We start from the raw sequence: 25,092 nt of genomic DNA on the forward strand, positions 1-25,092 counted from the left end.
ATAATAATAATAATAATAATAATAATAATAATAATAATAATAGTAATAATAATATATTTATACCCCGCCCGGGCTCAGGGCGGCTAACACCAGTAAAATTACAGTAAAAACATAAGGAGGGGGGGCAACCAATTTAAAATACAGGTTAAAATGCCATTTAAAATGCAGCGTCATTTTAAAGTAGCCGATAAATCAAGACCATAAGGGTCAGACTGAGTCCAAACCAAAGGCCAGGCGGAACTGCTCTGTCTTGCAGGCCCTGCGGAAAGATGTCAAGTCCCGCAGGGCCCTGGTCTCTTGTGACAGAGCGTTCCACCACGTCGGGGCCAGTACTGAAAAGGCCCTGGCCCTAGTTGAGACCAATCTAACCACCTTGCGACCTGAGACCTCCAAAATGTCATCATTTGTGGACCTTAAGGTCCTCCGCGGGGCATACCAGGAGAGGCGGTCCCGTAGGTACGTGGGTCCTAGGCCGCATAGGGCTTTAAAGGTCAAAACCAGCACCTTAAACCTGACCCTGGACTCCACCGGGAGCCAGTGCAGTTGGTAACTGCATTTAACTCTCTTTTTCTCTAATGAGCTCAAGGGGGTCTCCATTGTTTTCTCCCCCTCCTCATTTAAACCCCCCCCACAACACCCCTGCAAGGTAGGTTAGGTTGAGAGGCAGTGAGCGGTCCACACAGTCACCCAGCAAGCTTCATGACCGAGTGGGGATTTGAACCCTCGTCTCCCAGGTCCTAGTCTGATGCTCTAACCACTACGCCACATTGCCTCTGGTCCTGCTGTGAGCTTCTCAAGAGGCATCTGTCTGACTTGACCACCGCTGGTCCACCTGAACCCTTTTATCGCAGCCTGTTTCCAGAGGAGAACTGCCATTTGTGTTGAAGGCCTGACTGAACTCGACCAGAAGTCCGGCATTGAGTGTCATCGCTGATCACATGCTATGGCGCACTCTCCCGCCCGGTGAAAATCCTGAGTTTTGACTTTCATTTGCCTCTCGGTGGCTTTTTTTATGCCAACAGGTGTATGCAGCTGTCCAGATTTTTAAGTCACCAGTCATTTCAGTGATTGCTCTTTATTGCGTTAAATGTTTCTGTGCTGCTCTATAATATCACCCCAACAATTTGCGAGAAGGAGGCAGGTAAATGCTTTTATGAATAAATAAAACAAATATTTGAAAGAGTGGAGGTGTCAGGAGGTGCGTAGATGTTCATTATATTAGTACCATTGATTTCATTATTCTTAAGGACCCTTCATGGCCTAGGACCCTCGTACCTACGGGACCACCTCTCTCTCCCAGTATGCCCCACGGAGGACCTTAAGGTCCATTAATAATAATAATAATAATAATAATAATAATAATAATAATAATAATAATTTATACAACGCCCTCCCCAGCCAAGACTGGGCTCAGGGCAGCTAACAACCAATAATAAAAACAAGTCGATTGAAATACAACTTAACAAACAAGATTAAAATACAACATTAAAACAACTAAAACATTAAAATGCAGCCTCATCACAGGAGGAGAAAGGGAAAAAGAAAGGGAGGGAGGGAATCAAATTGAATCTAAGCCAAAGGCAAGCGGAACAACTCTGTCATACAGGCCCTGTGGAAAGAAATCAAATCCCGCAACACCCTAGTGGTCCCGGGCCCTAAGGAAGTCAGATTAGCCTCAACCAGGACCAGGGCCTTTTCAACACTGGCCCCGGCCTGGTGGAACGCTCTGTCTCATGAGACCAGGGCCCTGTGGGATCTGATTTCTTTCTGCAGGGCTTGTAAGACAGAGTTGTTCTGCCTGGCCTTTGGCTTGAAATCAATTTGATCCCCTCCCCCTCTTTCCTTTCTCCTTCTGTGATGGAACTCCTATTTGGGGACTTCCCTGGCTTTTTTTCTGGCCCATGTCGGACCAGTCTGGATAGTTGGCCTTGGTGAAGACTTGATGTTTTCATCCCCAAAAAAGTTTTTGATTTGAGTTCCTACTGAAATGAGGCTGCATTTTAATGTATTTTAATCTTGTTTTTACATTGTAATTCAATCATTTTTATACCTGGTGTTAGCCACCCTGAACCCGGTCTTGGCTGGGGAGGGCGGGGTATAAATAAATATTTTTTTTTAATTATTATTATTATTACTACTACTACTGCCTGCTGGATCAGGCCAATGGCCCATGCAGTCCAGCATCCTGTTCTCACAGTGGCTGACCAGATGCCTCTGGAAATGCAGCAAGCAGGATTCGAACACAAGTCCAACTCCCCTCTCCTGTGGTTTCCAGCAACTGGCATTCAGAAGCATTCCTGCCTCCAGCTGTGGAGGCAGTTGTGCTTCTGAATGCCATTATTATTGCCCAAAGGCCGCCCGATAACATTCTTCCAAAGGGTAACTGAGTCTATCTCAAAGGAACTTTCTAGCTTTCATCCTCCATCGTGGGGCATTTCTGCAACAGATCTGTCATCCCCCCCCCCCCACATGACATCTGCAGGTGGGGAGACAGCTTCCCAAAATCAAAGATGCTGAGCCATTTCTATATCATTTTGTGGATTTTATAAGGTTGTGTCAAGATCGGTCTTGGGCCCAAGTTTTATGTTTTAGGGATGCGGGTGGTGCTGTGGTCTAAACCACTGAGGCTCTTGGGCTTGCCGATCGGAAGGTCGGCGGTTCGAATCCCTGCGACGGAATAAGCTCCCGTTGCTCTGTCCCAGCTCCTGCCAACTTAGCAATTTGAAAGCACACCAGTGCAAGTAGATAAATAGGTACCACTGCGGTGGGAAGGTAAATGGCGTTTCCGTGCGCTCTGGCTTCCATCACAGTGTCCCATTGCGCCAGAAGTGGTTTAGTCATGCTGGCCACATGACCCGAAAAGCTGTCTGTGGACACACGCCGGCTCCCTCGGCCTGAAAGCGAGATGAGCGCCGCAACCCCATAGTCACCTTCGACTGGACTTAACCGTCCAGAGGTCCTTTACCTTTATGTGCTTATATACTGAACCGGCAAGTGGTTTTAATATGGGATCGCTCATTTCTTAGCTGTCTCAGGTGCAGCCACTGTCAGATAACATAGCATATAAATTATAGCCAGCAAATTATGAATAAGATTATTATGGCTTTGCTAGAGAGACATTTGCAGAAATAAGAGAGACGGGAGTTGTATCCGCATCATCATGCAAATTACATTTCCTGACTTATCCAGACTAATTTTTCACCCTGCTGATTCTAGGCACAGGTTTCTCCTTAAAAGCTCTGTATCAGTGTGTGTGTTTTTTGCCCAATATAAACCTGCTCTTTGGTGCTCAATCGGAGCAAACATCAATTCAGTTTTTCCATGGATTGCTATTTGCTTGATTCAGCTTTAAAGAGCAAGTTTTTGCAGAGCAAGAAAAAGGGCGCTCAGACATGGAGTTTTAAAGCACGGACTGTGCTTCGGACGACCAGAGGAATGTTAAGTGTGGATAAACCCCTTACACACAAGCAGGGGATGTGAACTGCTTCAGGTATTTCATACCTTCCAACATGTCAGCCCAGGTTGCAGGTTCGATCCCCATATGGGACAGCCTTTATGTCTTCTTTAAAGTACAGAGTGGCACCAACATCAGTGCAACGTCTCCGTCCTTCCTTGCAGGGGGTTAGACTAGATGACCCCTGGGGTCCCTTCCAACTCTACAATTCTATTATTCTCCCCATTCCTCCAAGGATCCGTTACATGCACCATATCCAGGCTGTCCTGCAAGACCGAGCACCCCATGTCTAGTATTATAGTAGTATATAAACACAGAAACTTACAGTCTGTGTGTGTGTGTCATAGCTGTCAACCGTCCCTTATTTGGCGGGAAAGCCCCTTATCCCAGTGCTGTGCCCCGCTGCTGTCCCTTATTGATGATGTCCCTTAAATTTCCCGGGTTTCAAAGGAAGCAGCTCCTCTCCCTCCCTCCCTGCCAGCCAGGGAGGAGGGAGGCTCCAACTGTGCTGCTTGGCTGCGTTGCTCACCCAATAAGGAGTCTAAGAACGACTGGGGGGTGGAGCTTGCATGCCTTGTGCCGAACAAATCGGCCGCATTGCCTGGGTGACGGTGGTTTTCCTTGCTGCATCCCCTTTGCCGGGTTGCTGCGCTGTGGGAACCACTGCTTGAAGCTTCATTTGGCTGCTGGCTGGGCTTTCCGCCTTTGGCTCCGAGGGGCTCAGAAGTTGAACATACCTGTGCTCTGAAAATCCCTTATTTTGGCTGCTGATCCCTTATTTTCAAGGCTGCTGGCCCCTTATTTTCAAATCTGTAAGTTGACAGCTGTGGTGGGTGGGTGTGGGTGTGGGTGTGGGTGTGGGTGGGTGGGTGGGTGGGTGTGTCTCCAAATGTCTCTTGCACTCACAGTTAGCCTCTGGTACTTTGGTCTCTCTGAATTGCTGCACTTTCAATTGTCCTTTGATATCAGACATGGCCTTTTGGCCAACAGAGCACTCTGCGTATACAAAGCGCCTTCACCTTTCTGACAAATTCACAAGGCAATTAAAAGCACAGATTTACACAGACGATGACGGTCAGAAGGGTGGAAACAAGGACGAGAATTTAATCAGAGGGCAATTATGTTTCACACACACACAAAAACCCAACCACCATCCGGCCCCCATACACACAGCATGATGAACATTCATTAACTGCCATCTTCCAACAGATACAGGATGCTCATTTCTGGTTCAGCGGAAGAAATTCCATTTCCCTTGAGATTATTATTTTTTTTTAAGAAAAACACTCCCTGTGCTACTTTCCACGTAATCCAAACTATGCCCGTCTCTCAGTAGTCTTGCGAACAGGGGGCTTTTCGCAGAGGTAAAAGAAAACACAGGCAGTGAGAAATGCAATTCCTCCAATTGTCCTAAAAGGTTGCATGGAATCATGTTTTCCTCTCTTCTTAAATTCAACAACACACTAAAAGATATGAAAACATACTGGCTTGGCAACTTATTTTGTTCGAGATCAGACAGCCCCTTAATGGCCCTTTCAAACATACAAATTCCGCCCCACACACCCATTCCACGTGGGAGGTCGCAGTTTTGAGGGCGACACCTGCCTCCGCCCCCAGGTGTCTGCTGTTGAGTTTTGGGTGCACGTTGATGCCGCAGTCCCGATCTCGCAGGATGAAAAGCTTCGGGGCGCGGCCATAAAAGTCGGGGGAGAGCCGGGCTCTTTGAAACAGGTGTTTTTGGGGAAAGTTAAAAGCCAAGAGGGTTTGGCACGGCGGCGGCGGCCCCATGGAGGACGTCAGTGGTTGTTCTTCGCCGCCTCCTTCGCCGCGATGATCAGAGGAGTGAGGCTGGAGAGGGGCTTGGCGATTTTGAGAAACTGGTGCTGGAAAAGAAGGAGACAGGTTTCGGCAAAGGAAGAACGGCCGGCTCAAGCGATAAACCAATGGCGGTATATTCAAAGGTGGGCTGGCACATGGGTGAGAGCTTTGATCCAAATGAGCTCAGTGTTGTGGGGATGTTAAAGAGAGTAAAAGGTAAAGGGACCCCTGACCATTAGGTCCAGTCGTGGCTGACTCTGGGGTTGCGGCGCTCATCTCGCTTTACTGGCCAAGGGAGCCAGCGTACAGCTTCCGGGTCATGTGACCAGCAGGACTAAGCCACTTCTGGCGAACCAGAGCAGCGCACGGAAACGCCGTTTACCTTCCTGCCGCAGTGGTGCCTATTTATCTACTTGCACTTTGACGTGCTTTTGAACTGCTAGGTTGGCAGGAGCAGGGACCGAGCAACGGGAGCTCACCCCGTCGCGGGGATTCGAACCGCTGACCTTCTGATCGGCAAGCCCTAGGCTCTTTGGTTTAAAGGCTCTCTCCCTTTAGAAGTGGTACGATCCTGCCTTTAAATGCCTGAAGGAAATCAGCCCTGAGTGCTCACTGGAAGGACAGATCCTGAAGCTGAGGCTCCAAGACTTTGGCCACCTCATGAGAAGAGAAGACTCCCTGGAAAAGACCCTGATGTTGGGAAAGATGGAGGGCACAAGGAGAAGGAGACGACAGAGGACGAGGTGGTTGGACAGTGTTCTCGAAGCTACCAGCATGAGTTTGACCAAACCGCGGGAGGCAGTGGAAGACAGGAGTGCCTGGCGTGCTCTGGTCCAGGGGGGTCACAAAGAGTCGGACACGACTAAACAACAAGCAATCTTTCTCCAAATTGATGCGTTTACCTGGAGGAGCTCTTTCGCAGACCCCCTCTTCTCTACATCCATCTCGAGGCAGCGATTAAGGAAGTCTCTAAAGATGGGCGAAAGCTTCTCTGGGTTCTGCAGCTCAGGGGTCCCGTTGGTAGCAATAAGATATAAAGCCTAAAAGAGAGGACAGGGGCGAGTGGGAAGAGAAGAAGAAGAAAAAAGAGCTCAGCTCAGAGATTTTATTTTATGCCATAATGGTTACCGCAGGGGTCAGCAAGCTTTTTCAGCTGTGGGCTGGTCCATCGTCCCTCAGACCATTTTGAAGGAAAAAATGAACAAATTCCTATGCCCCACAAATAACCCAGAGGTGCATTTTAAATAAAAGCACACATTCTGCTCATGTAAAAACACCAGGTAGGACCCACAAATAGCCCACAGATGCATTTTAAATAAAAGCACACATTCTACTCATGTAAAAACACGCTGATTCCCAGACCGTCCGCGGGCTGGATTGAGAAGGCAATTGGGCCGCATCCGGCCCATGGGCCTTAGGTTGCCTACCCCTGGGTTACAGTGTTGGAGTCCAGGGTTCGAATCCCCACTAGGTCATAAAACTCACAGCATGGCCTTAGGCCATTAATCATCTCCTAAGCCTAACCAACCACACAGGTTTGTTGTGAGGATGAAATGGGGAGGAGAACCATGTTTAGCACCTTGAGCTCCTCGGAAGTAAAAGGTGGTATATATATGTAATAAATAAATACCAGAGATACCAATGCAAAGTCAGACAAATGCAGGGTGGATTTGATTTAAATCAAATCAAATCAAATCGATTTAAACCCATGATTTAAATCACCAGTCAGTAAGACTTGATTTATATCATATTTTCACAGAAAGGCTCATTCTTGCCGCTATCATCTTAATATTTACAACCAGATGAAGGTTTCATTTTCAGAATAATAAATTTTCAGAGCAGTTTTTACAGTTATATTGAAAATTACTGATTTGGTTATACTATTAGAAATACATAGACAGATAATTATGAAGTTACTGTGAGGTTTAATAAGTTAACTGTTTATATTTGGAAAACTTTTCTGCTGTACTTTATTGGAAGGAGGAAAATAATCATTTCCTTAATAACAATTTATTTAACTATAAAAATAACATTATAGTGTATGTATCCATGTTTGTTAACTGATGTGGTTAAAGAAATTTAAAAAAAATAACAACCTGAGTTTTAGCACACATGAAAAACTTCAATCAAATCCTTATTTCCTGATGAATAGCCTTTGGACTATAATGTAACTTAAACAGAAAAATATCTTGAGGGGAAAAAATTCCTCCAAAAGCATTTTATTTGAAATCCAATTTAATATCCACCCTGGATAAATGAGAAACATTTATAATCCCCGGTGGGACAGCTGGCCTAAACAAACTGCCAGAGAGTCTGGGAAGTGTTTTCTGGAGGAAAAGTGACGTTGAAAGTCAGTTAGAACGAAAACGCTTACCCTCAGTGGATTTTCGTTGAGGTACGGAGGTTCCCCCTCTATCATTTCAATGGCCATTATCCCCAGAGACCAGATGTCCACTTTGGGTCCATAGGCTTTCCTCGTCACCACCTCAGGCGCCATCCAATATGGCGTCCCCACCATAGTGCTGCGCTTGCTTTGCTCGGGAGTGATCTGAGCACAGAAGCCGAAATCGGCTGACGGGGAAAGAGAGAAGAGAAGAGGAAAATCAGAAGAAGGAGAAGAAGCAGTTTTCCTTTGTTTTGGAGGAGTCCCGGGCAGAATTTGGTTTTCGCGTCAAAGTTTTAGACTGCAAGGTCTTATCTTCTTTAATATTTACGCTCTACCGGCTGAGCCATCCCAGGGGAAGCAGGAAAACAGAGCAGGGCTACAGCTCCTTCCCTTCTGGAACACCTTCATCATCATCATCATCATCATTTATTATTTATACCCCACCCATCTGGCTGGGTTTCCCCAGCCACTCTGGGCGGCTCCCGACAGGAAATTAAAAACACGATAAAACATCAAACGTTAAAAACTTCCCTAAACAGGGCTGCCTTCAGATGTCTTCTAAACATCAGATAGTTGTTTAGTTCCTTGACATCTAGTGAGAGGGCATTCCACAGGGCGGGCGCCACTACCGAGGAGGCCCTCTGCCTGGTTCCCTGTAACCTCACTTCTCGCAATGAGGGAACCGCCAGAAGGCCCTCGGCACTGGACCTCAGTGTCCGGGCTGAATGATGGGAGTGGAGACGCTCCTTCAGCTATACTGGGCCGAGGCCGTTTAGGGCTTTAAAGATCAGCACCAACACCTTGAACTGTGCCCGGAAACATACTGGGAACCAATACAGATCTTTCAGGACTAATGTTATGTGGTCCCAGCAGCCGCTCCCAGTCACCAGTTTCGCTGCCGCATTCTGGATTAGTTGTAGTTTCTGGGTCACCTTCAAAGGTAGCCCCACATGGAGCGCATTGCACTAGTCTAAGCGGGAGATAACTAGAGCATGCAGCACTCTGGTGAGACAGTCTGTGGGCAGGTAGGGTCTCATCCTGCGTACCAGATGGAGCTGGTAGACAACTGCCCTGGACACAGAATTAACCTGTGCCTCCATGGACAGCTGTGAGTCCAAAATGACTCCCAGGCTGCACACCTGGTCCTTCAGGGGCACAGTTACCCCATTCAGGATCAGGGAGTCCCCCACAACCGCCCACCTTCTGTCCCCCCAAAACAGTACTTCTGTCTTGTCAGGATTCAACCTCAATCTGTTAGCCGCCATCCATCCATCCTCCAAACAAAACAAACAGGGTGGCTTTGAAATTCCAGGTGTACAATTCTCCTCAACCATCCTGTCCACATACTTAGCTTGACAGAGCCATCCATCCCCAGCAAGATATTGTCACTCTTGATGTCCCTGTGGATGACTTGGTTGGCATGGAGGAATTCCAATGCCTGGAGACACTGTGGGAAAAGAAAAAAACAGGCAGCAACAATCAGTACTGCAAACAACAAAGGAGGTTTTGTGCGGGCCAGTGTGGTATAGTGGTTAGAGCACTGGACTAGGACCTAGGAGACCAGGGTTCGAATCCCCACTCAGCCTCAAAGCTCACTGGGCGATCTCGGACCAGTCACTCACTCTCTGCCTAGCCTACCTCACACGGTTGTTGTGCGGACAAAATGAGGGGCGGAGATCAACGTATGCCAGCTCAAGCTCCTTGAGGAAAGGCAGTGCATAAATGAAATTAGGTAAGTATATGTGTGTCACTTCTCACAGAATGCTTTTGCGGAAAATTCATTCTGGCGCATATAATGACGGGAAGGACTGCCTCTCCCCATATAAACCACCCCCAACTCTGAGATCATCTTCTGAGTCCCTTCTTTCTGTGCCTCCTCCGTGAGAGGTCCGGAGGGTGGCAACACGAGAACGGGGCCTTCTCTGCAGTGGCTCCCTGGTTGTGGAATGCTTTCCCCAGGGAAGTTCGCCTGGTGCCTTCATTATACACCTTTAGGCAAAAAAGTTCCTCTTCAACCAGGCCTTGGGCTGATTAATATTCTACAGCGTTTCAAATTTGTTTTTGTTTTGTTTCATTTCAACTATTTATTTTGTGCTTCTATCCTGTATTTTTATCTTGTGAACCGCCCCGAGATCTTCGAATGAAGGGCGGTATATAACTTTAATAAATAAAAGAATAAACAAGTATACTACAACTCTCGTCATGGTCTTTGGCCGTGCTGACTGATGCTTCGGGGAGGACAAAGGTTCCTCCATCACAGACTGGCAGCAGCTGTCCTAGGACTGAGGCAGAGAAGGGTCTTTTCCATTAGCTGCTACTTGATCTTTTTGACTAGCAGTGCCAGGATTTGAACACGACCCCCCTAAACATCCCCGCTCTATTTTTAGACACCTGTTTAAACCGCAACATTTATCCAGCATTCATCCTGATCCGCTTGCAGGGTGCATAAATGTCTTCCTGTTAATCTTTCATTCATCCCAATGCTTTGAACTGCATTTCCCCGTGACTTAGAAAACGTTGTTGTTGTTTTTTGAAAAAAGTGGATTTGTTGTGCTGGGGCGACAGAGCACTTCGACTTACTTCAGTTGCGCACGCCTAGAGTTCCTGGAATGCGCTTGACCCCTCCCGAAATATACTGACAGTCTGGAGGCACTCCAGGAAATAATTCCATCTCTCTCTCACACGCATAGGAACTCCAAGCGGCACATCCCATTCGGCAGCAAAGCCCTGGACTTCCATTTGGAATGAAAGATATACGGAGTTTAAGTCCTTACCTCCCGGCACACGGCGGCAATCTGCCCTTCATCCATGCAGGTCTCTGTCACCACGTCTGTCAAGGAACCGCCTGCCAAATACTCCATGACTACCCACAATTCATCCCCCACGAGGTAACTGCAGGAAGTCAAAGAAATAACAGACGGTCATTGTATCCCTTTCACCACACACACACAAAACTGCATTGCCAAACCAAGAGAGCAGAGCTATTTTGACAGCAGAGCCAGATGGCAGCACAAAATGGACGGTGGAAAGTAACAGGCTTGCGGGTCGGATATGGATCGGGCTGGGGGAGGACCCGGGTTCAAATTCCTGCTCCGTGTTTCAGCTTCCTGGGTGGCCATCATCATCATCATTTTTTAATTTGTATACCGTCTTTCTATCTTACAATACTCAAGGCGGTTTACAAGCTGAAGAAACAAAAAATGTACAATCTAATGCAATACAAAAATGTGATAATAAAACTTTAAAAGAGGCAACCTATATCAAAAAAGTAACATTCAACAATCATTAGAATAGTATTAAATAATAATACAGTGGTACTTCTGGATATGAACGGGATCCGTTCCGGAGCTCTGTTCGCTTTCTGAAGTAAACATAAAACGCGTTTCGCCACTTCCGCGCATGCGTATGACATCATTTTGAGTGTCTGCACATGCCCGAGCGGCGAAACCCAGAAGTAATGTGCTCCGTTACTTCCGGGTCGCCGCGGAGCGCAACCCAAAAATACTTAACTTGAAGCTACTTCAACCCGAGGTATGGCTGTGACGTATAAAAGTTAAACAGAAATCCACTCAACAGTTACAATGAATAATTTCTAAACTATAATCAATAAAACAACGGCAAGCCAAAGTACAGGGAGGAGGCAGTCTCTTGCTCGGCCTAACCCACCTCGCAAGGTTCTTGTGAGGGCGAAACAGGCAGGAACCTTGTGGCTATCTTCTAAAGCGTGAGAGGGGTGGTTGCAGGATCGATGGGGGTTTCTATATGTGGCCGAGAAAGTCCCTGTGCGTGGCCCAAAATGGGTAGGGGGAGAGAGAAATGGTATATTGTCTTCTCCCCAGCGGGAAAACTGTCCCTAATGAGTCAAGAAAGGAACCAGGGAATGTGCAGTTGCTGGGAAATTTGTGGTGAGAATACATTTGAGTATTTTGCTAGCAGAAAAGGGAGGAAACACCAGCAGGGGGGAAGAAGAAGAAGAAGAAGAAGAAGAAGAAGAAGAAGAAGAAGAAGAAGAAGAAGAAGAAGAAGCGGAGGAGGAGGAGGAGGAGGAGGAGGAGGAGGAGCAGCAGCAGCAGCAGCAGCAGCTTTGGTTCCACTTTGGAAACAACCAACACTCCCCCAAAACATGGAGAGAAATTTGAGTGAGGATAATTTCATAATTCACCCTACAGAAAAAGTCGAAGTTTTGGAGGAACGACCTGCAGGAGAAAAGGCATTCATGTCCAGGAAGTGAGCTTCCCTATGTGAAATAATGCTTTGCACAAATAAGGATTGAGTAGCAATGCCTACTCTACATTATGCTGTTTTGTAGGCCCCTTGAGTTAAGAGCAAAGAAGAAGAAGAAGAAGAGGAGGAGGAGGAGGAGGAGGAGGAGGAGGAGGAGGAGGAGGAGGAGGAAGAGGAAGAGGAGGAGTTTGGATTTGATATCCCGCTTTATCACTCCCCTTCAGGAGTCTCAAAGCAGCTAACAATCTCCTTTCCCTTCCTCCCCCACAACAAACACTCTGTGAGGTGAGTGAGGCTGAGAGACTTCAGAGAAGTGTGACTAGCCCAAGGTCACCCAGCAGCTGCATGTGGAGGAGCGGGGAATCGAACCCGGATCACCAGATTACAAGTCCACTGCTCTTAACCACTACACCACACTGGCTCTGCCAGTGAGAACTCAGAGAGAACTCAGGTGGGGCGTTCTCACATTCTGTGACCCTGAAGAGGTGGCACCCTAGTCCCCAGTTTCCGTAGGACTCCTTTGGGCTTGCAAACAAATCATCCTCAAATTTATGACCCAGCGAGTCCCAGGGCAGGTTACAACAATTTAAAATTGAAAACAAATGATAATTCTGGGAATAAGGTGGGCCACACATCTCATGTGTCAAATGACGGGGGGAAGAGGGGTCTGCATCAAACATTGCCAGCCTGGTAGCTTTCATATGCTTTGGACGACAATTCCCAGCGTGGCCAAAATATCCGAAGGGCACCAGCTTGGTGATGGAACATAAGCAGATTAGCTGCTGGCATCCGTCTGCAATGGAGTGCACTTCTGGGGGTGAAGTCAAACTGCTGCATTAGCAGGACTGAATTGATCCCCTACTCCCCGAGGCACAAGCCTGGGCTGCCCAGACAACAAGACCCCCCTCTCAGCCTCGCTGATGTGACCCAAAGGAAAGCAGAGCAAGACGTTTGGCACCAGCTTGGCTGCAGGAGTTGCTGGAAGGAGACGTACAAGGCACCATCCAACAGTCTTAGGGACAAGACTCCAGATTTGTGTAGGGTTTATTCCATGGCCTTTTCTTCTCCCAAAGATGTCCCTCAAGGCAGCAGAGGTTTAGGATCAGAGCTTTCCTTCTCCTAGATCAGGGCTCCCTTCCCAGGTTAAGATAAAGGGACCCCTGACCATTAGGTCCAGTCGTGACTGACTCTGGGGTTGCAGCGCTCATCTCGCTTTATTGGCCGAGGGAGCTGGCTTACAGCTTCCGGGTCATGTGGCCAGAATGACTAAGCCGCTTCTGGCGAACCAGTGCAGCGCACGGAAATGCAGTTTACCTTCCCGCCGGAGCGGTACCTATTTATCTACTTGCACTTTGACATGCTTTCGAACTGCTAGGTTGGCAGGAGCAGGGAGCAAGAAACGGGAGCTCACCCCGTCGCGGGGATTCGAACTGCCGACCTTCTGATCAGCAAGTCCTAGGCTCTGTGGTTTAACCCACAGCACCACCTGCATCCCCTTCCCAGCTGGATGAGCCCTAATAATAAGCAGCTACCTTTTAAGGCCATTGTTCTGTCTTCATCCAATTTGTCTACACTGCCCAGCAGTGGTCCTCTGGGATTTTAGACAGGGGATGGTTCCATCCCTACCTGGCGATGCCAGGAATTGAACCTGTGACCTTCCATGGGGAAAACAGATGCTCTACCACTGAGCTATAGCTCTTCCCCAACCTAAAGGACCCTTCTAGCAGCAGTGTGTGCTAGAGATGGCCATAAGTTCAGTGGTGGGGGCACTAGACCTGCATGCAGAAGGTGCCTGCTTCAAACCCCTGCATCTCCAGCTATGGCCAGGGGTCTTCCCTGTCTGAAATCCTGATGCTGCCAGCCAGTGTATGCAACGCTGCACTAGATGGACCAGCAGTCTGACTTGGTATGAGCCCCTTTCTGATGTTTCGAGGTTAATTTCCCCACCTTTCGTTTCCACCCATGAATTTTCACAGGTGCCCCCATCTCTTAACAAAAATATCCTGGTGTTTCTGTCCTCCTCCTCACCAAAACAACTCAGTGCTGTTTTCCACAATAGGCTAAAACGGCTTTGAATGAATGAACAGGGACTGGGCTACTGGAGAACTGTGACAGCTAAGGGCATCTGTGACGGCTGCTTCGGGGACGGCCGCAGCAGGGGACTTTTTCAGTCCGGAAAGTCTCAGCACAAACATGTTTCTGGCAAAGGCAGCTCAGCTGGCCCCACTGCAACTTCTGCCCCGCTGGGAAAGGAAGAAGCGAAGCGCTCAGAGCAGCAGCCATGTCTCCTCCCCGGAGGAAAGAAAACGAGCCAAAAGCAGCAGGTATAGAAGCTAGAAGGAAGATGATGCTCCCCCTTCTGACCTGAACTCACAGCATCCAGTGTCTTAGGACCGTATGGTCACCAGCTTCTCAATAATTTTTTATAAGAGGTCATCAATTCCCCTTTCTAAAAAAAAACAGATTATTGTCAACCTGACAACTGCCATCTGTTCCCGTGGGCCTCTTTCTTACTGTTATGACTTCCAACTGATTCTTTTCTTCCTCGGCTTCTCTTCCACGTTTTTGCAAACGTGATCCTCTGCGGTGTTAAAGGCCATTGTGCTTGAGCGGGATTAAATAGGTTGCTGGGATAGCTCAGTTGGTAGAGCTTGCGACTCTTAATCTCAGGGTTGTGAGTTCAAGACACACTTTGCGCAAAGGTTCCCTGCATTGCAGGGGGTTGAACGAGATGAACATTGTGGTCTTTTTCAACTCCACAATTCTATGATTCTAATATTATTTATTGGATTGCTCACATTGGTTAATGATCCATTGCCATGTTCGCTGAACAATCCCCAATCACATACTTCATTCTATCATTCAGGATTAAAAGGTAAAGGTAAAGGGACCCCTGACCGTTAGGTCCAGTTGCGGACGACTCTGGGGTTGCATGCTCATCTCACTCTATAGGCTGAGGGAGCTGGTGTTTGTCCGCAGACATGACTAAGCAGCCTCTGGCGAACCAGAGCAGCGCACGGAAACGCCGTTTACCTTCCCGCTGGAGTGGTACCTATTTATCTACTTGCACTTTGACGTGCTTTCAAACTGCTAGGTTGGCAGGAGCAGGGACTGAGCAACGGGAGCTCACCCCGTTGCAGGGATTCGAACCGCTGACCTTCTGATCGGCAAGCCCTAGGCTCTGTGGTTTAGACCACAGCACCACCCGCTATTACCCTATATTACTCTATTCCAAAAATGTCTAAACGTGGCCACTCCTGTTCCAGCCAGCCAGCCAGCCATGCCCCCTTCTGCCATACTCCATTGCACCTCCAAAGTTTTTTGTTCCCTCCCCATTAACAGTCAGGCCTGATCCAACAGGCTCTTATGTTCTTAATCAAAGTCCACTAAAGTTGGAGGCTGCATCAACTTAAGAAGATCTTCCCGTCTCCTGAAGAGATTATCCTTTGTTATTGCACAAAGCTACTATCCTACTTAGGAGCTGGTGAAACTACTGGTGGGGAAAATAAGACACACATTTTGTGGGGAAACCACTGGTCTTCAGAAGCTGCTAAAAAATGCTCCTCTCAAGTTATGAACTGTGGCTTAATTTTAAAAGACAGTTTGGGCTAACGTGAGATTTTTCTTGCTCAAGAGAATGTTAATCAGGGACACCATTGTTCTCCAAGTAAATCGTATCTCTCCCCCCCCCCTTTTTTTTTTTTTAAGTGCATGTAACTTGCATAGTAACAGCAAGTTACTATGAGGCTCTTTATGTGGCCATAACTGCATCATCGACATACTAGAAGGAGGCATCAACAGATATGATATACAAAAACTAAAATTAGGGGTGAAAACTTGGATATGTGCAAAGCATACAGATATAAACTTCAGGCCTTTTTGTGGTTGGGATTCAGCGTTGCAGAGGCAGGCAGACTTGAGGCTTGTGGAATTCGCTTTATTTATTTATTTTACTAGACACTCAAGATTCACCAAATGGAAGTCAGATTCCAAAGACAGGCACTTGGAATTAATGAATTCCTAACCGGGGAATTCCTTTCAAATGCCAAAACTGAACAAAGCTCGCTCCAAAGTTCCCTCCCATTTTTTCATTTTGCTGTTGTCATTTTGTAGTTGCCATTATTAAGCAACGGTGGGTCAGAAATCAGCACTGATCTACAGTGGTAACTCGGGTTACATATGCTTCAGGTTACATACGCTTCAGGTTACAGACTCCGCTAACCCAGAAATAGTACCTCAGGTTAAGAACTTTGCTTCAGGATGAGAACAGAAATCGTGCTCCGGCGGCGCAGTGGCAGCAGGAGGCCCCATTAGCTAAAGTGGTGCTTCAGGTTAAGAACAGTTTCAGGTTAAGAACGGACCTCCGGAACGAATTAAGTACTTAACCCGAGGTACCACTGTATTCCAATCATATTTTGTCCCTAACCAAGCCTGAGCACAAGAGCCCTTCTCCCTTCCTGCAGTTTCCAGGAAATGGCATTCAAAAACATTACTGCCTCCAACCTTGTGTGTAGAACATAGCAATCACAGCTAGTGGCCAGCAATAGCCCTCTCCTCCTTGAATTTGTCCAATCCTCTTTTAAAGCCATCCAACCTGCTGGCCACCACTGTTTCCTGTGGCAGAGAGTTCCGCAGTTTAACAACGCGCTTCGTAAAAAAGTGCTTTCTTTCATCTGCCCTGAATCTTGTACACATGACATTCCCTCTTAGAAAAAAAGTGTGAATACCTGTCCAGATAGTTGACAATGTTGGGGTTCTTGTTTTCCCTCATGACGAGAATTTCATTAATTATCAGCTCCTTCTTGGGCTGTTGCTGCAAGTTCATCTGCTTAATTGCAACCTGAAACGAGGGCGGGGAACAGGGAAGAGGAATAATTACAATTAAGTCTCTAGTTGTCTGAAGCTGGATCTAATTTAAGTTTCCAACTCTTGTGTCCTTGGTCACAATTCTGAATTGGAGGGAATCGGGGAGCGGGGATCGAGAAGAGAGGCTCAAAATCAAAGCCAGAACATCTCTCATTTAGTGAAACGGCTCCAGTATCCCCATAACACTTACCTCCTGTCCTGTAGCTACATCGATCGCCGTGTAAACTGTCCCTGAAGCTCTGAAAGAAAAGACAACCCGTTAAGGCATGCTATTATTGTAAATGTTCAATAAATAAATGTTCATAAATGCACAAGGTAAAACACACGTACTCAAGTATATAAATCCCACATCTGAAATAGTAAAGGTAAAGGTAAAGGTAAAGGTACCCCTGCCTGTACGGGCCAGTCGTGTCCGACTCTAGGGTTATGCGCCCATCTCACTTAAGAGGCCGGGGGCCAGTGCTGTCCGGAGACACTTCCGGGTCACGTGGCCAGCGTGACGAAGCTGCTCTGGCGAACCGGCACCAGAGCAGCACACGGAAACGCCATTTACCTTCCCGCTATAAAGCGGTACCTATTTATCTACTTGCACCCGGGGGTGCTTTCGAACTGCTAGGTGGGCAGGAGCTGGGACCGAACGACGGGAGCTCACCCCGCCGCGGGGATTCGAACTGCCAACCTTACGATCAGCAAGTCCTAGGCACTGAGGTTTTACCCACAGCGCCACCCGCGTCCCGCACTGAAATAGTACAGGAAAGCAATCCTGACGCCATCTTGATTCTTCATGACCCCAAATATTTCCTCTGCGGAAGGAAATATCTTGGAGAAACCTTCCCCCTTAGTTCTTTTCACTTACAAATCATACAAATCCTGTCTTAAGGGCATATTTTCTGTATGAATAGGGTAAGGCCTGTGTGACCTACTTGCCGTCTCAAAAGAATGGCCAGGCAACCCAGGTAATGCAATCATTAAAACATTATCAGGTCATCTTGACAGACAGGAGAGAAGCTGCCTCTTTCTGTGATGTATAAACTGTGCTTTTTGGGTGGTCTTTAGCTAAGGGGTTGGGCAACGCCTAAAATAATTAAAGGTTCCTGTGCACTTTGTTCTTTGTCCTCACCTCCTTGCAAGGGGTGTGTGTGTCTCTGCTGAAACCTAAAAATAAAGATCTGCCTTTCTTCCATTGGATCCTGCCTCCATCCATTATTCTCTGACCGATCATGGACTTTTTGTTGTTGTTTAGTCGTTAGTGTCCGACTCTTCGTGACCCCATGGACCAGAGCACGCCAGGCACTCCTGTCTTCCACTGCCTCCTGCAGTTTGGTCAAACTCATTTTAGTAGCTTTGAGAATACCACCTTGCCAACAAAAGTCCGTATAGTTAAAGCTATGGTTTTCCCACTAGTGATGTATGGAAGTGAGAGCTGGACCATCAAGAAGGCTGATCGCCGAAGAATTGATGCTTTTGAATTATGGTGCTGGAGGAGACTCTTGAGAGTCCCATGAACTGCAAGAAGATCAAACCGATCCATTCTGAAGGAAATCAGCCCTGAGTGCTCACTGGAAGGACAGATCCTGAAGCTGAGGCTCCAAGACTTTGGCCACCTCATGAGAAGAGAAGACTCCCTGGAAAAGACCCTGACGTTGGGAAAGATGGAGGGCACAAGGAGAAGGGGACAACAGAGGAGGACGAGATGGTTGGACAGTGTTCTCGAAGCTACAAACATGAGTTTGACCAAACTGCGGGAGGCAGTGGAAGACAGGCGTGCCTGGCGTGCTCTGGTCCAGGGGGTCACGAAGAGTCGGACACGACTAAACGACTAAACAACAACAACACCTTAGCACTGTCTGCACGGACTGGCAGTGGCTCTCTAAGGCTGCAAGCAGGGAATGATCCTATCTGGAGATGCTATGGGGGGTTTATACCGGGGATTTTCTATGCATAAAGCAGATATTCTGCAACTACGTTATAGGCCTTCAGGGGAAGTTAGCCTCTTGCAAGCCAGACTCAGCTAAAAAGCAACTACAGATAGAGGAGAGTTTGGAAAAAATGGCTCAAGTTAAGTGGCCTGCAAGCAACTTAGGTAAGCAAAAGCTTGGTAGTCAGTAGGAGGAAGCCAAGGTTAGTCATTCCAGCAGAGCTTCAGAATTCTTTTCACTGAGGCTTTGTTTCCCTTTGGTGGCATCACTGCACAGCAAGAGCCAATTGGTTGTATGGCGCCATGACATCATTCTGCTCTCACGACCATCGCTAATTGGTTGGGATCACGCTGGGAGGGAAAGTTAGCAGCCCCAGAATTGAGAAGGCGAACACAATAGCTGTGTCAAGAGCATTTGTGCGCACACACACACAAAAGGAATAGTGTGTGCACCTTTTCATTCTCATTGTTTTAGAGGCAAACATTCAGCTAATTTTAACATGCTTAAGCTTGGCTTTCTCTGAACTGCTCTCTGCAAACGCTTGCCAGCTCATTTCACGTGACATCGAGGCAAACTCTCGCCTCGGCTGAAGATTTTCGCAGCTCGGACTGGGAGTCAACCTCTTCACCAAGCCCCCATAGGTAAACAGGCGCGGTGCAGAGGCCTCGCCGTGCGGAGACTGACTTCCACGACGTGGCACGGCTTCTGATTGGCTGCAGGAAGCCGCAGACACCTCTGGGCACCGCCTCTTCCTTCCCGCTAAGGTGGACAAGCGGCAGGAAGCGGCAGAGCAGGAATGAAGCGTGGAGGCTGCCTCCGCCGCCCAGGCCAACGGCATGGGCTCTGTGCCCCGCAGAGACAGAGGATGCCGCCACTGCCGAAGACGAGGCAGCGTCAGCAACTGCGGCGTGAGTGGCACAGGCGGGGGGGCCTTTCGGGAGGGGGGGTGCTTTGGGGAGGCAGTGGGTCCAGCCCCCCACAAGGTCTGAGGGACAGTGGACCGGCCCCCTCCTGAAAAAGTTTGCTGACCCCTGCTCTAAACTAATGTTCAAAATCTGGGCTCGTCTTATACACGGATAGTATCTCCCCCCATTTTCTTAAATCGGAGTCCCCACAAAATACATGGGGGTTGTCTTATAGACAGGAAAATACGGTATGTGCTTTGGTTTCTTTAAAACTGCTGTTTTGTACCAGAATATGTGTGTGGATTTGAGTCAATCAAATAAACTAAGACTGCTTTTTCACAGCTCAGTAGCTGGAGAGCGTGAGACTCTCAATCTCAGGGTCGTGGGTTCGAACCCTACATTGGGCGAAAAGATTCCTGCATTGCAGGGGGTTGGACTAGATGACCCTCGGAGTCCCTTCCAACTCTGCAATTCTATGATTTTATAGAAATGTAGAATCATCTCGTCACACCTAATCAAACTGGGAAACAGCCCAGGGATTTTTAAATTTTAATAAGTCACAATTGTGTTCAGGCGTTCAGTCACACACCTGAGAGCACAGACTATTGGGATTCAGTAAAACAACTGGTCGCTATGCTCTAGCAAAGGATAAAAGGCATTTTGAGCAATTCCAGATCCATGCTCATTTCATGCTGAAGGCAGAAGAGGTGAAGGAAGCCAGAGACCATATACTAACCCTTGGCCGATCTTCTCAAAACTTGTATATTTCTTCTTGGGGTCACCCACACTCACAATACCTCCTTCAAAAACAAAAAGGAAAACAAAAATTAGGATGAAATGAAAGGGCTTTGGAAGGCAGCTCAGCTCTCCTGAACAAACAAATTTAAAAGCAAGCATGACAGAATCTGAGCTGATCAGAGCTCCTTGCAAGATCTCAGACCCCTGGGAATGCAATTAGCTTTGCTAAGCAGATAAACTAAGGACACGTTCACCTGGTGCCATCTCTGTTGCCTCTTAGGCACTGGGCAAAACCGTTCCTGTTGTCTTGTGATTTAAAGTTCCCATGTATTCAGGAATATTGCTTTAGCTGTCAGCTGATACATTAACCACTGTGGCGTTTTGCTGCTTTTGTCCTTTGTATGAGCTGCCTTCAGGGTGCCTGCATCAAATTGTCAGGAGCTCGTCCTACACTCGAGTAGGACCCTGGCAGAGACACATGCCCGATAGGCATGTTCCCTCCCTCCTGGTCGATCGATTGGGAGCTTCAAAAGCTTTCTTCTGCCCGAACATCACAGCAACCAATACCAACCAACACCAGCACACTTAGGGATCCGCAGAGTTGGCGCAACTTGCGTGTGACAGACCTCAGCAACTCAGCATTTTGGCTAATCTACTTTATTTACATATAAACACACACAGAGAGCACTGCAACATGGCTCCCTCTCTCTCTCTAGCATCAGACAGCAAAGAGAAAAAACAAATAGCCCCACTTCACGGAACACAGCAACACAAACATCCTGTCTCCATCACTTCCCACTTTGTGGAGTCAAAATATACCACGTCATGTGATAGGCAAAAATCCCATGACTGCAATCGTGGAGCAGGAATTCTAACACAATTATGCATTATATACAGGGTATATAAGTTCTATATGAGTCCCGTGCTGATCCCAATCTACTACAACTAAGACATATGAACAGAAATTATGAGATATGTCTCATAGATGGGACTTGCGACTCTACAATTCTACGATACCAAGCAAGTTGTCTGTTGGGTGTTTTTGGACGGGGACGCTCTAAAGGTTGTTGATATCCCTACTGGCCCACTGCAAACCCTAGGTTTCATCAAAGTCTGCAAATACAGTGGTACCTTGGTTCTCAAACGCCTTGGTATTCAAACAACTCGCAACCCAAACACTGCAAACTAAGTGTTTCCATTTGCGGACTTTTTTCAGAAGCCGAACATGGTCCGTTTTGAGTGTTACGCTTCCGATTTGAGTGCCACACTTCCGTTTTGAGGGTTACACTGAGGTCTGTCTGTTTTTGCTATTTATTTTGCGTTTTTGCGGATCTTTATTGTTTTTGTGACTGTGACTGTGTGGAACCCAGTTCAGCTACTGATTGATTGATTGATTGATTGATTGATTGTGTGACCGCAGTACATTGTTTATTGCTTTCATTTTATGGATCAGTGGTCTCGTTCGATAATGAAATTCATGTTAAAGGTAAAGGGACCCCTGACCATTAGGTCCAGTCATGGCCGACTCTGGGGTTGTGGCGCTCATCTCGCTTTATTGGCCGAGGGAGCCGGCGTACAGCTTCTGGGTCATGTGGCCAGCATGACTAAACCGCTTTTGGCGAACCAAAGCAGCGCACGGAAATGCCATTTACCTTCCCGCTGGGGCGGTACCTATTTATCTACTTGCACTTTGACGTGCTTTCGAGCTGCTAGGTTGGCAGGAGCAGGGACCGAGCAACAGGAGCTCACCCCGTCCCGGGGATTCGAACCGCCGACCTTCTGATCGGCAAGTCCTAGGCTCTGTGGTTTAACCCACAGCGCCACCCGCTTAAAATTCATGTTCAGTTGCTGTTTTAGGGGTCTTTTTTAAAAGTCTGGAACGGATTAATCCATTTTGCATTACTTTCTATGGGAAAGCGTGCCTTGGTTTTGGAACGATTTGGTTTTGGAACAGACTTCCGGAACGGATTAAGTTTGAGAACCATGGTTCCACTGTACTTCTCTCTTGCGCATGGGCGTGAATGCATTTTGGCGTCTTAAGGAACAGCGCTCACTGTCCGGACATCTGAAATAGAGGGAATGCCACGTGGAGGACAGGTCTACTAGCAGGCTAAACAGAATGCCCAGGTTGGGCCATAGTATGCTTTCCAAAATATATAGCTTCAAGGAGTGGGGTGTGGGTCAGAGGACAGGCAGCAATGAGAGGGCTGTTGCATTCGCACATGACCAGAATGCTTTCTCGAAGCGTCTGGTTCGCCACTTTTGGAAAACAGGATGGCTTTGTTCCCATCCAATAGGGCCGCTTTTGCGTTCAAAATGTTTTTGCATTCCCCAGCAAGGGTAGTATACAGCCTCACACATCCCAGGGTTTTGAAACTGAAAGGAGCTTCTAGGGTAGCTCTGACATTCACACCTAACACACAAACACACACAGAGAGAGAGCATCTCTCCTCCTTTGAAGAAGCTGAACCCGCCAGCTGACACCACTGTGAGAGGATTCAGAAACTGGGGTTTTTTTAAGAACGAAAACATCTCTTCGGTGTCGTGAAAGTGCTAAATTTTGCACTTTGGCTGTGTGAGTGTGTAAGATAGAGAGGTAGAGAGAGAGAGAGAGGAGCGCAGTTGTGAAGTGGCGACAGCCTCACAGTGTGAGGTGACCTGAAATATATCCATTTCCCTGAGGTTCCATTTGAAAAACCCAGCAGTGAGAATTCTTACTTAATTTCTCCAAGATTTCCTCGTCTGTCATTTTCGGTTTCTTTTTCTGCTTCTCCGTACTCCTCGCCAACGTGTCCGGAGGGGTCGTGCTGTTTTCGGAAGGCGATGGGATCGGAGAGGTGGCCACGTCTCGGGTCGGGGCTGGAGGAAGGGGTTCGATCACCGACCGGGTGTATATCTGCGGGGAGGGGGGGTAGAATATATATGTAAATAAAGGTAAAGGGACCCCTGACCATTAGGTCCAGACGTGGCCGACTCTGGGGTTGCAGCGCTCATCTCGCTTTACTGGCTGAGGGAGCCGGCGTACAGCTTCCGGGTCATGTGGCCAGCAGGACTAAGCCGCTTCTGGCGAACCAGAGCAGCACACGGAAACGCCGTTTACCTTCCCGCCAGAGTGGTACCTATTTATCTACTTGCACTATGACGTGCTTTTGAACTGCTAGGTTGGCGGGAGCAGGGACCGGGCAACGGGAGCTCACCCCATCGCGGGGATTCGAACCGCCGACCTTCTGATCAGCAAGCCCTAGGCTCTGTGATTTAACCCACAGCGCCACCCGTGTCCCATATATGTGAATAGTTCTGAGGTAAATCAAACACTACCAACGGCTAAAAAGGAGGTTCTTGCTTAGTCCCAAACTTCCAGAGATTCACCCTGTGAAATGTGACTCCAAAACTGGTGGCCAAAACTGCAAATCCAGTGGGTGGGTGTTTAAAAGAGTTGGCCTAAAAAGGCATGGCCAAATTTGGCCCTCTAGCTGTTTTGGGACTACAGTTCCCATCATCCCTGACCACTGGTCCTGTTAGCTAGGGATGATGGGAGTTGTAGTCCCAAAACAGCTGGAGGGCCAAGTTTGGCTATGCCTGGCCTAATAGGTCTGCAAAAATGGCTTTTAGAAGTATAATTTGTTCTGTGTGGGAAAGGAGATTAACACAGATTTTGGGATCTGCTGGGAAGAGCCTCTAGGCTATTGAAAATGGCTTGATTAGTAAGGAGGTGCGGTTAGGAGTGACATCTAGGCGATGACTACTTTAAATCTGCAAAGGGAGATTCGCACTGAAAACAACGATGAATTTACAAGCTGCAGTTGCAATTCAGCTGGCTGAGAACGTGAATGCCTGGCTTCCTAAAATGGAGCCTCTCTCTAGGCCCAAACTGAACCTCCCTTCTCACGCTATTATAGCAAAAGCTGAGATTTTTTCCTAAAGGAGACTTTCTTAACAACGTGCTTTATGTTGTGATACTGTGAGAGCATGGAATAGAGAACTGAGTGCAAAATCCCAGCTCCGTTCTGAAAAAGAAAAATACAAGCTTTTTATGGTTGGGGAGAGATGCTTAAAGCATCTGTAGAATCAGAGAGTCAGCTGAACGGTGCCTCCCTTTTTTGAGGGAAGGTTTCAATGCCCTGCCTTAAAATGCAAAAGTATATTTGCTCAATTTGCACCTTTATATACAGGTCACAGAACTCAGCGGTGACTTAGGAGAGGCAGATGTTGTTTTGAATCTGGGGCAATGATAGTCCAGACTGTTGCTTTCATACCCTGCTGGAATAAGTGTCTAGAGCAGCCTTTCTCAACCTGTGGGTCCCCAGATGTTGTTGGACTACAACTCCCACCATCCCTAGCAAGGCCAGAGCTCAGGGATGATGGGAGTTGTAGTCCAACAACATCTGAGGACCCACAGGTTGAGAACCGCTGCTCTAGAGTTTCTCAAACTTGGGTTTCCAGCCGTTGTTGGACTACAGCTCCCATCATCCCTAGCTAGCAGGACCAGTGGTCAGGGATGATGGGAACTGTAGTCCAAAAACAGCTGGAGACCCAAGTTTGAGACATCTGGCTATCCAGCGACTGAATAACATAATTCTGCACTTTTAAGCAATGGAGCAGGGCTTCAGGAATGGAGCTGGGCATTCAAATCCCTACTCACAATTTATATAATAATATTTTTTTATTATTGTGGTTACGTTCATGCAATGGGGCCTGCCCTTCACCCAGACGACATTATACTTGTGGGGCAGAAGACACCCGAATCAATTCTCCGAAGGCCCAATGCCTTTACTCAAGAGG

At 47.6% G+C, this 25,092-nt stretch overlaps 1 protein-coding gene across 2 annotated transcripts in view; it reads right to left on the reverse strand.

The window, feature by feature from the left end:
- Positions 1-4,529: 4,529 nt before the first annotated feature.
- The window catches only part of PAK1 (p21 (RAC1) activated kinase 1), a 98,031-nt gene continuing 77,468 nt past the window's right edge, over positions 4,530-25,092 (reverse strand). For both annotated transcript variants that reach the window (XM_077926927.1, XM_028725908.2), the window contains 9 exons: positions 23,029-23,206; positions 20,309-20,372; positions 16,939-16,987; positions 16,610-16,722; positions 10,433-10,550; positions 9,006-9,105; positions 7,647-7,843; positions 6,175-6,312; positions 4,530-5,337 (listed from right to left, as the gene is read on the reverse strand). In XM_077926927.1, coding sequence (XP_077783053.1) covers positions 5,251-5,337; positions 6,175-6,312; positions 7,647-7,843; positions 9,006-9,105; positions 10,433-10,550; positions 16,610-16,722; positions 16,939-16,987; positions 20,309-20,372; positions 23,029-23,206 — 1,044 coding nt within the window. In that variant the 3' untranslated portion in view covers positions 4,530-5,250. The remainder of the gene's footprint in view (positions 5,338-6,174; positions 6,313-7,646; positions 7,844-9,005; positions 9,106-10,432; positions 10,551-16,609; positions 16,723-16,938; positions 16,988-20,308; positions 20,373-23,028; positions 23,207-25,092) is intronic.

Source organism: Podarcis muralis, chromosome 4 (genome assembly GCF_964188315.1).
Source record: "Podarcis muralis chromosome 4, rPodMur119.hap1.1, whole genome shotgun sequence".
In the NCBI taxonomy this organism is placed as follows: domain Eukaryota; kingdom Metazoa; phylum Chordata; class Lepidosauria; order Squamata; family Lacertidae; genus Podarcis; species Podarcis muralis.